General features: G+C 37.5%; 1 protein-coding gene across 1 annotated transcript in view; it reads right to left on the bottom strand.

The window, feature by feature from the left end:
* Nucleotides 1-12,243, bottom strand: part of LOC108682881 (transcription factor SOX-9) — a 32,322-nt gene that overhangs the window by 14,274 nt on the left and 5,805 nt on the right. The window contains exon 2 of the mRNA XM_018172130.2: nt 9,017-9,496. Coding sequence (XP_018027619.1) covers nt 9,017-9,496 — 480 coding nt within the window. The remainder of the gene's footprint in view (nt 1-9,016; nt 9,497-12,243) is intronic.

The following is a 12,243-nucleotide window of genomic DNA, read 5'->3' as shown; positions in this document are numbered from 1 at the left end:
TTGAAGATGAGTGTAATTCGCATGATCATTACCAATGCTTTATGGTGCCATAAACATTTTGCTCAGCATTGTGATAACAATACAAGTAATTCAAAGACTTTTACACGTCGTCAAGCTTCTTATCTCCTCCAGAGATGCTCATCTGTTGGCCCATCTCTTTCCTAATCCGTCTCAGCGGTCGTTTTTATTGACTCTTTATAGCCTCAAGATCATCAGGTAAAAGCGACCATTACGATTCCCTCGATCGCATGCACAAATTTATTCCTCCATTGGGAAATAATCTATCAGACCTGTAATAGGTTCCTTAGTTGGCCAGGAGCTCGTCTGAGCCACCAGCTATTGCAGCTTGGAGCACTCCTACCAAACGCAAACTTAATGAGATGCGTCTGGTCCAAGTCTGTGCGTTCATCTCAGTCTATTTTGTGTTTGGAATCAGGCATATCAATATTGCACTTCCTGCACGTCAGAATTTTTATAACATGCACTTCAACTTTTCATTTAATGCCATGTAATATAAATTTTGCAACTTGGGCATTTATGTCTGTCAATAATTAATTTATAATTATAGTTTAACAACCCAAATTTTTCCTTGCCTATATTCTGCTTTGATTTCTTGCCATGAATATTCTATTCATGTACAATCAAATGCTGTGTGGAAATGAATAACTTATTTAAAACTAAAATTGATGTCAGTTCATATTATTTTTGCCCTTTTCTCGTTAAAATACATTAAACATAACATTAAATACAATGAAATAATGCACATTTGCATCCGCATCCTCGTGTCCTGTTAATTTTTTTTCACTAGGACGAGAATAACAATCAAGCCTCGCCCAACCTGGCTCATCTCTCTCACTGTAGCCTCGAGTTTATGAAGGTAAAAAGCCAGCGTAAATATATCAGGTTGTGGCCCAATTATGATGGATAATAGCAGTTAATATTATAATTTTTAATAACTATTTGCAGTTATCGACAAGTGAACGAAAAGAGGAGTCTGTCAATGAGAAAGCCTCCAAGCCCGCACCATAAAATCAATTGTAAATGTCTCCTTGCAGTCTAAATTGAATAGGCCAGATTAACACCTGTGAGGATTGGGCCTTCCCTTTTGTACACATTGACAACGACATGATTAATCAAAGTTGCCTGTTGCCATTGAACAATAGCTCGTGGCTGTCACTAGACAATTTTTTATTATTTATATAAGGTCATATTAGCGTCTTCCTTATTAAAGGAACGTCTCAGCTAATGACCGATGATACATGAAAATCTTTCAATGGAGTGACGCACTCAGTAATGAAGTCATTTGAACTTTCTGTGTCTATTCACTGGGTATTGTTGACCAGTGAAAGGTTGCGCTGCCTGAAGCCATTAAAATTATGGAAGCGGCGGTCATCATCTGAAGAGCAACGATGATTTTTAGCCCATCAACTATTGGCTGGGTCGATTTATAAGACGCATGCAACAATAAATCATGTGGCCTACAGAATTTTGCTCCAAATTGGATTTTTTTTTTGTTATTCGAACTGAATCGCTTGTAGTCTGGAAAGTCACACGATCCTGTTGATCAGGAGAGAATCCCAGTCAAGAAGATTTTTAACGAGTGAAGAATAAGAGAAATTTGCAGAATGAATTGATTGACGACATTTGGACGGCTTAAGGCTTGCTGTGCACGTAATGGGTTCATGAAAACCTCAGAAATAAGTTAAACAACAAGATGACTGGAGAAAGCAGTAATGAATATGCCTCAAGAAGGAAATTTGTTGTCACAAGTATAGACAAAAGCAGGAATATTTATTCATTATTCATAAATATTCGCCGTCTTCTATATAGAAATTTTTCAAATTAAAGTTTTAATTTGGAGTATGCTCATTTGGTCTGAATTTGCCGTTTTATAAGGTTCAGAAACAATATTTGAATCGACGAGCGAGAAAAATTTCGTTATCGATAATGTAAATTTGCTGAAATTCTGAACCACAGATTATGTACGTTTGCTGAAAGTTGTTTGGACCACAGTCGACCAAACGTAACTTCAAAACTTAGACAAGTAAAAAATTTTCCAATATTTGAAGAGTAAATATCACGCAGTATTTCCAAAACTGGACTAAACAGGAAATTCAGTTGAAAAGGCATTGATAACGAACGTCGCTTGTAAGGCTCGTGACGCCAGTGTGACAGATCATCGCTGTGTATTGATGAGCTGCCCATGACTCGCCGTATTTTTGGCTTGTGTCCAAATTGATTCATCTTTCAATAAGGTCATTTAAGCCAGAGCAATTGTCATGCGGATCATTGGCACTCAATTTGGTAGCCAGAGAATATGATGAGATAGTTACAGCCACTGTGATGTAGTCGCTGAGTGTCATCTTATGCATGGGGCTAAGGCGGGACGTCGGTGCCATTACCTGCACTTCTTACACGGGTTCTCTTATTTACAAATTTCACAATTTGCGACTAACTCGAAAATAATTGCATCCTAATTTATGGGTCTTTTTAGTTTACTTTCATATTTTTAAGTTTTCTTTTCATTATTACTATTATTATTATAGTTATATTTTATAGTATAGTATTTTAGTTTCCAAACACATGACAGATTCGGCATTGTTAAACTGAGTCCAACATCCAAAATGAATAACTACAGCAATATCACGCGTCACCAAACGGATGTAATAAGAATTAGTAATTTAATATCCAGTCATTCAGATTCGGTTATAAGGGGGTGATGAATTAGGGAGAGTGAATGCGGTATGCTAGGTAATGAATAATGAAGGCGTTAGTAATAATGAAGACGTGTTGACAGCAGTTATTTTGTCAACTAAAGCATGTGATAACTAATGTGAATAGAGTGTGCCTGCAATGAACAGTGATGAAGGCAGTAAGTTAACGACTGCCCAGTTAGCAGATGATAATGTGGTGATAAATGATAAACTTAGCAATGCAAACTTGTGGATGAAATGTCGACTTCATTTAGCTCTGTTCTATGACACTCAATTCGATTGTACGGCGTATAAATCATATTTTAATGCAGGTATGGCGAATTTAATTGCCATTTTATTTTATATTACATTTATGGTTAACTTGGAATGAATGCGAACAAATCAGCCGAGACTATGGCGAAGAGATAATATGAAAACATTGGCAGCGGTAGACAGCGGTGTCAGTTGTTAACCGGTCCTTCGTTTGGTTTAAAGCACCAATAAATCATTGTCGATATCAATATATATTAGTGGCCATAATAAAATTACATCTTTGTTGAGACATGCTATTACACATAGATATTTTCAATATTATGGTCAACTATAACAAAAAAAAAAAGAATCCGTATTGATATTTTAAATCAACAATATTTATCATGATCCAGGATAAAACATCATCGAAAGCAAATGCATCGAACAGAAAAAGAGCACCGCAGGTAAATTCCAGCATGAGAGCAATTTCGACCGCAGGGCGGAAGCGTTGCAGCTGTGATAGCATCGCTCGGTGCGGACATTCGGGCGGATGAACGGACAAAAAAAGAGAGGAACTTTGCCGCCGTGCATTTGTTTGTTGGCGGGTTTGTTATTTTCGTGACAACAGGTGCATGTGCCTGTGCATGGAGTTCAGTTATTTGCATGCTAAGGCGCTTGGTAATGAGTCTGCAAGTGAATTAAACGTAAAAATGAGAGCAAAATTATTGGAAAAGATGAAATTAATGTTAAGTATTTGTTTGTTTTGTTCCTCGTGACGACAGGTGCAACAACTGTTACGGAATGGAGTTCAGTTTTTGCTGTTGAATGACTGGTTAATGAAAATTTATGCAAAGCCATGCCAAGAACAAGTTAAATGACCGAGCCAATTATTGACCTTATGCCTCTATAATTGGTCGAGTTTCAGTGAAAAACATACATCTGATATAGTTTGAAGTGAAATTCCAAGTTAAAGTTTTATTATTATATTGCGTCAAAAACATTGTGAAATCATGTTAATCAAACAAATTTAATCTATTTCAAGAAATATCTAGGATATCAATTAGCTGCCCGGCTTTATGGGTCATAATCGGTCTTATAGTAAAACGGTATTATATAAAGATGAATATATTTAAAATCAGTACACGAGCACTGCATGAAACTTTCGCGACCGCTTCTATGCGGCGTAACTCGGCGCCGGCGCTCACCAAATGACAAACTCAGTTTTTAAAGCGAGCAAAAAAAGGCTGTGGGCTAAAAAATCTAACCAGAAAGACAGAAAAAATATTTGAAAAGAACACCAGCAATGGAGTGATCAAATGGAGAGAAATTAATTTCTGAAGGCCGAAGGAGAAATCCTGGCGACAAATGGACCACATGGAACGGAGCATGAAGGTTGTCGACGCCATGACAAGCCTTCCGACCGAGTGATCTTTGGAGACCAGAGGCTGCATTCTCGAAATTCTTCTTACGGTGATCGCAATTTCAACAACGATGATCGTAGGCTCAATGTTACACATCTGCGATGGCCAGGTGTGGTAAAAAATTTAATGGAAGATTCTTATACTACTAAAATATTTTTGGGTGTGAGTACCTTGCGCCAGGAAAGAGTGAAACGATCCAACGATTTTTTCGTTAGTTAGATTTTAATTCGCAATGGAGTTGCGCCGAGAATCGATTAACTTGTATTCAGAATTATTTGGTAATTGAATTTAGTTCTGTTAGCAAGCGTTATACGAATGTGCATGTCCACAATTATTTACATTAAAAGTTTATAATTCCCGTGGAAATTATTTTCTTTCGTGAAACAACTATCTATACCTACCCGTTTAATAAATGGATTCATCCTAGATTAAAAAAGTACAAATGAAAGTAAACTATGCTTGACTGAGGACAATATGGCAATTTTCTACCCCATTTATACCTACCTGTATGTGGATTAAATACTAAACAAGTAATCTACAGGTTAGCTAATACTGAAATTAAGACGTAGCTGTAGATAAAGTGGAGGAAAGAATGCAACATATGTGAAAAAAAAGTTGTGTAGAAGACTGAAATTGAAACTGTATGCACCTTGCCGATGATAAGGGGCCAAAACGAAGAGAGTAGCTGAGGCAATATTTAGTGACCAAAAAGAAGAGAGTAGCTGAGGCAATATTTAGTGACCAAAACGAAGAGAGCAGCTGAGGCTACGGCTGTGTAACGGTCGTGCAGTGCACGACTGTGTGACAGTCATGTTATTATTTCCGTGCATGCATTAAGCAAATTCTGTTCTTATTCCCATTATTAATCCCACTCGTTCTGAGAAACAGTCGTTAATTGAAATGACGGAGTGTGTTTCATTGAAAAAGTGCAAATTCGTTGGAAAATCCAGTCGAAGTTTCTGTTTTGATGAAACAATAAATGGTGAAAATATATTTGTGACGATGAAACATTCGATTCCATTTTCAATAGCAATATAATAAATTAAAATGAATTTACTCGGGAAATGTAAGTAAGGTTTAAAGTTATTCTAATGCTTTTTAAAAACGCGAATAAATCGATAAATTGCAAGCTAACAAATGTTCCAATTCTTTAGAAGTAACGTGTCACGAAGCAAAATTTCATATCGTGAGCATTACATTTGATTTTTACGCCCATTCATATATTCACGTATATCTAGGTTTATTAATTATAAATTTTTAAGGAAAATTACGCATTGCGAAGCAAAAATGCTTTGTAATGCGTATCCGGAGCATACGGAACCAAGCGATAAGCGTAATATGGCGCGCGACAAATCCTGCTCGATAACTGTGAGTCAAGGCATTGAGTCATTGAGTTCCAAGTCTTATTGAAATAACATCGTTTGGTCAGGCCGCTCTATCGTTGACATCAAATAATAAATGAGAACCTCTCTCGTTCATATATGTTCTTTCATACGAAGGTTCGTGTACATAGTTGTTCTTAATACGAAGGCTCGTGTACTTAGTTGTTCTTAATACGAAGGCTCGTGTACATATAGTTGCATGTGCATCACTTCATCTATGCATGCATGTGATGCATTGGATGGATTGCATAATACATATGATGGATCGCAGAAATGCCATTTATGACCTTGATGCGTAATTACAAAGATACGAATGGGACTTGATTGCTACTTCGAAGGTTGTTAGCATCGTTTTCGCTTATAATTTCAACTATAATACCGTCCTCCAAGATGGCAATATCGTCACGTGAAAGATAAGGATCTGTACAGTTTTTAACTTGCTTTTATAATATCACCCGTTCTACGGCATGTAATTCAAAATCGATGCTCATGAGTGACCGAAAAATTGAAATATGCAAAAATAATTGTTTTCATATTTTAGGTGCAATTCCTTCCTACTGAATTAATGTCTTCGGTTGGAAGTCTTTCCGGACTTGTGATGTCTCTACAGCATGATGGTTGAATAAGAAGTTACAAGCATTTAGAACATGATTGTTTGTAATGAGGCTACATGCGTTCAGTACAGCGTAGTGGAGAACACGAACGTGAAGACTGAAAAATAATGTTATCTGTCTTTGCCGAGATGATTATTATAAATCGGCAGAGTATTAGGTCAAATTGTTCACTAATATGGATACTTGATTTAATTTTCCGTTCATTTCTTTCCCTTATACACAGCAGAAAAGTTGCTCTAATTACAGCAACTTGTCGAATAAATGGTAGGAAAATTTAATTTTAGGCGGATCGTTATAAGGAATCGATCTGAATTGATCGTACTTGATATTTATTGCATTTCCGTATTTTAGTAAGTTATACTTCGGTGATGGAATAAATCGTTTTTTTTTTATATCAGAACTGATCAGTATTTAACGTTTCATCAGATCATACAATGGTGTTGAAATCAATCGATCCTTATTATTGAAACATTGCATTCCAGCAGTTTGTCAGAGGGTCCTTCGGAGTTGAAACAGATCGCTCTTATAATATATAGTATTTTAGATGATCGTACTATGACGTTGAAACAGATCGATCGTTGGTATTGAAACTGATCGAATTTAAGTGGTTCAACAAATCGTACATCATGCAGTATTGAAAAATATCGCTCGTCAGTATTGAATGTGATTTAATTTTAGTATTTTAGCTGATCGTACAATGGTGTTGAAACAGATCTATCATCAGTATTGAAATTGATCGCATTGCAATATTTTAGCATATCTCAAATCAGGTTTGAAACAGATTGCTTTTTGGATTGTCAGAGGTTAAACTTTACAGTTACACAACTTAAAACAGCTCGGACGTCGTTATTTAAATACTTCATTTGAGTTTGACTGGAAATACAGAAAAAATGAGAGCGCAGACTAGCAATAGTCAAGGCCATGTTCTATATAGAAGAGTTATTGACACATCCCGTTAGTTGACGGCATCTTTGATTCACTTTTAGAACTTTGATGTCACCGCTTTGATGTTTATATTGACGCGCCGACAGATATTCACAGTTGAAAACATTGGCTGGCTTATCGGTGGTCACTGATATTAGTCCTTAGATAATGTCACAAAGATTTTCTAGAGTGAAGGTGTCAGTGTAACGAGCATGTCAGGGAAAAATCCACGTTCACGTACGTTATCGGGAATCACTATCGCTTTGGGGTGTGACAGCTACACAGCGATGATTCGCCAGTAGAAGTAAACGTGAAGAGGATGAAAAGTTTGATTAACTGAGATCGTCAGTGCGACGTACTTTTCCCACTGTGAGTGATCTAGATAGGAAATATTGCCATAATTAGACTACTAAAGCAGCTATTCTAGATACTAAAGCATCCTAAATACTAAAGCAGCTATCCTATAGATGACGACTGAGAAAGTAGCCAACCTTGAGAGGAGGACAGATACAGTAGCCAACCTCAAGAGGTAAACAAGGAGTCGCTAACATCAGGACGAATATTAATGAAGAAGTCTATTTAAAGTTTGACCGCAAAAGTAACAAACTAGAGGGGACAACAAACAAAGCAACCAATCTAGAGAGGAAGATCACGAAAGTAACCAACCTAGAAAAGGGGATAAATAAAATAAGCAAAGTGATAGACGAGCGAAGGAATTGTAATTCATGATATGAACCGCATACCCTTTGTGATTATTTACTTTGTTCAAAAATCCTTTCGTGAGTATAGAACCGACGTTTTTTCACTGGTCGCACTTGAGAAACGGGGCTACGGAAGAATAGCTATGACTGGATTTAATTACAATTAGGCATTCCATGTAAATTGTTCAATGCAATGAAGATAATATCTCGGTGAATCAAAAAATTGTTGTTCAGTTTTTCGTGACCATACATAGTCCTGACAGTAACATTCGGGATCGTCCCGTAACGTGTACATAGGATAGTTATGGTCAATCCAGCTCCGACAGTCTTACTGCTCAGATACCACAACTCAATTCAACTCACCTCTTCAACTCATTCAATATGTATCAGCTCATAATGCATTGTCAATAATATATAAATAAAACGTTCGTAATTTATCGTCAACTGCAAGAACCTAGGTTTAGTCAATCCTTATCCATCGGCCACGCAGTAAGATCATTATGAATGTTTCTTATAGTTGTTTCAGTTGAATATAAACTCAAGAAAGAGTCATCCACTATAACGAATAATATACACGATGAATATACCAAAACAGAAATAATTTATTATGTTCAATAAGCTTACCGCAGTAAATATTATGCAAAAATTGTTTCCTGCACTCCCAACTGGCAAGATAACTGACGAGTGCGGCAGGTGTGTTTTTCATGATAAAAGTCTGTCGGTGTAGATTCGCCCCTCGTCGAAAGTGATTACCGGTTGATCAGCCGTATAACGCGATAATGAACACAAGATGAGGCAGGAGTAACCTTCCTATCTACTGATAAGTCGAGGCAACAATAACAAAGTCACCAGATATGCACCAATGTAACATGCACGGGCCTTTACAAGTAAATGCCGCATATAAGATCAGCTTTAAATTTGAGATGTTTAGTGCAGCTGAATAAATGCGGTATAATTAAAATGCCCCATGAATCAGTTGCCATTTTATTTACGCATTTTTATGTCTTAAAATTGGGTAGTTTTACTCACCGAGCATTTTGGAGAGATCAGCATTGTGCAGATCAGGATTTTCATCGGCCAGCTTCTTCCTTTCAGTCTTGGCCCAGACCATGAAAGCGTTCATGGGTCGCTTGATACGCCCCAGCTTTTTGGAGCGTTCCCCCCCTCGACCAGCGTCCCACCTTTGGCCGCCTGAGGGCGGTGGGTACGGCGGAGTTCCTCGAGCGTGGCTTTCTGCTGAAGACATTTGGTAGAGGAGAGGTCCATTCTGGGCCGCCGTGTAGCGCAACGAGTTCTGGTGTTGCTGAAACATCTGCTGACCTCCGAGGGAGGGATTAGTGAAAGAGGAATACGGGTGATTACGAGACAGGTGGCTGTAGCTGAGGGTGCCAATGCCCCCCACATCTTGCATGAGAGGGGACGAGCTTATCACATCGGAGTAGTCGTAGACCGGAGTGATGGATGATTGGTCAGGAGACTGCACCGTGAAGCTTGCCAGACTCGTGGCTTCTGAAACGAAAGAGAGAAAGGACTTTTAGTTACCTGAGGGACTTTTGAGAAAAGTAATTATTTGAAATTTTGATATGCCGACATTGAAATAATGTGAATAAATTCTTGCAGTATAACATAAGATCGAAGGAAAAGACTGTACAATACTGACTTACTTCGGAACACATCGACATCAGCTAAAGATAGACGACTATCAACTAATCTTCTTAGAAATTAAAGCCGGGTTAGGAAAACCAGAGTAATGCAATTTGGCAAAACCGAATGGAGTGTTTTTGTTTCGACCTTTTTGCTATCATTTTCAATTGCTCAAGTCACTTCAATGCAACACTGAGCAATTGGACTCGGATTAAATTCAAGTTTAATATCAAATGTTTTTATTTTAGCGAAGTCGATCAATGAAATTTTTATTACACAAAAAAATATTTGGTTGATTATTCGAGTCAACCAAGAAGTTAGTTGACTATTCATGTTTCACAGCAAAGTTTAGAATCTTTCTCAACTTCAAAGCGATCACTACGGTTGGTCCGAAAAGACAACATTGCCCGCTCTGTTTTTTGTTATTGAAATAATAATAGTAAATTTTGAAATTTGCATCTAAAATCTGCATATTCAAATTGCAGCGACAGTTTGTTCACAAAGTGCCACTGATAGCCACCTCATGGGGACATTAGTGGAGTACTTGTTGAGTGATCGAAGCGTGTGTCCACTGAGGAATGATAGACGCTGATAAGCTCAAGAGTTGTGGTAGATAACAAGAAGACGTTACGCGAACCCCAAGACAAATCGTGGGAACCAGGCAACTATAACGTAAACGGACGGTCACGTTGAGTTATGAAATATTCAAATCTTCAATTTTATCGGCAGAAACAATAGCAATTGTTTCGATCCGAAAACTAAATTCTCGATTTATTGGTCAGTTTTATTTAAAAATCAATGCATGTAGCTCAGTAAGTCATATTTTCACATAATAATACATAACATTTACGAAAAATTACATCTATTAAATGTAAAAAATTGCATCAATTATGAAAAATTAAATTTGTTCAAGCTTGGTACTTTAAAGAAGCTTTATTAGGAAATTTCATAAAGAATTTTAGTGCAGTAACGTTTGAAATGGCTGTTTCCATTGACACCGCCGCTATTCCGGTTATCGTCAGATGTAACAAGAAACTATCAGGAGCAAAATACTGATGGTGCTACACCGTGTTATTACTGCAGTAGATATTCCGATACTTGCTAGTGAACGTCACGACGGCCCACACGTTACGAGAGAATGTCACACGTTACGAATAAACATAACGAAGACGTTACGAGTGAACGTTAGGATGACCCACTCGTTACGAGAGAATGTCACACGTTACGAATGACATTAACGAAGACGTTACGAGTGAACGTTAGGATGACCCACTCGTTACGAGAGAATGTCACACGTTACGAATGAACATAACGAAGACGTTACGAGTGAACGTTAGGATGACCCACTCGTTACGAGAGAATGTCACACGTTACGAATGAACATAACGAAGACGTTACAAGTGAACGTCACAAGGACCCACAAGTTACGAGAGAATGTCACACGTTACGAATGAACATAACGAAGACGTTACGAGTAAACGTCACAAGGACCCACTCGTAACGAGTGCACGTCACTGCGATCTACAATGTTGACCAGTCGCCCCAGCTATGTTTGCACTCACTTATTATCTGACTGCATCATTCAATTTGTTATCGAACTATTCCTCGGCAATAAATTGCTGTGCAACAGAGACCAACGTACTTGTTTCGACGACTTTATTTATCCTGGCATTGGAGGCTCACAAAATAACGGTTGGTGTAAACATTCAAGAAGATGTTGCGAGTTTAAGTGGTGGTTGTGAACAAGAAGGCGTTCTGATGGCACCATTACAGCGATCATTTCTCTTGTTAGTGTGTAGGTTGGAGCTCAAAAAAGATCGATTCTAAAATGAAATGAAATTCTATAGCAAGAAAACTTGCACTGGTACAAATAAGAAGTCAAATATACCAGTGTGATGAGCAAACTGAGTTTGTGTAGTATTAGTTGATGGAATAAATCGTAACTATTGTAATTTAGATGTAGCATAAATATTGTGTGTGCGTTGTGCAGTTGCAAGTTATAGATTTATTTCGCTGGAAATAAAACCTCTTGAATTATATTCAGGCTAAATTACATTAGAACTTAATTTTTTCAAATGTTACGGGAATAATAACACGAGGAGCAAAAAAAAAAAGATTTTGAAAGTTGGGAGAATTAAAATGACCTGTAGCACGATAAATGCTCCTGATCGTAATTCAAGACTGGATTAAATTAAAATGAAACACAAATGCATACCTCGATATAACTGCGAGTTTCCTCATTTTATTAGACGTGAATTTATTAAGAAATTTTCGTACACAATTGAATTAAAGACATCTACAAGCGCCGGCAAGGCTGTTATTTGTCCACGGACTATTAAAAGAACATCATTTCTAAAATATAAAGTAAAATGAGACTTTGCCGTGAGACATAGAGCGAACATAAAGAAAATGAGAGCGAGAGACATTGAGCGAACTTCTGCTTAAAAAGGGGTCATTCCCCATGCAAACAGTTGCATTAACACGTTAAAATTTGTTCGTTATTCAATAACATTTATTGAATGTCTCCACTACTCAGTTAGTATCTGGACTACGCTGAGCTCACGTAATCATAGCATTCGTCACAAAGACGCATCGATTTGTTTCGGTTTTGA

The sequence above is a fragment of the Hyalella azteca genome, unplaced genomic scaffold (assembly GCF_000764305.2).
Source record: "Hyalella azteca isolate HAZT.00-mixed unplaced genomic scaffold, Hazt_2.0.2 contig11294, whole genome shotgun sequence".
Classification (NCBI taxonomy): domain Eukaryota; kingdom Metazoa; phylum Arthropoda; class Malacostraca; order Amphipoda; family Hyalellidae; genus Hyalella; species Hyalella azteca.
The sequence above is the reverse complement of the archived record's forward strand: the minus strand, read 5'-3'. Positions and strand labels throughout refer to the sequence as shown.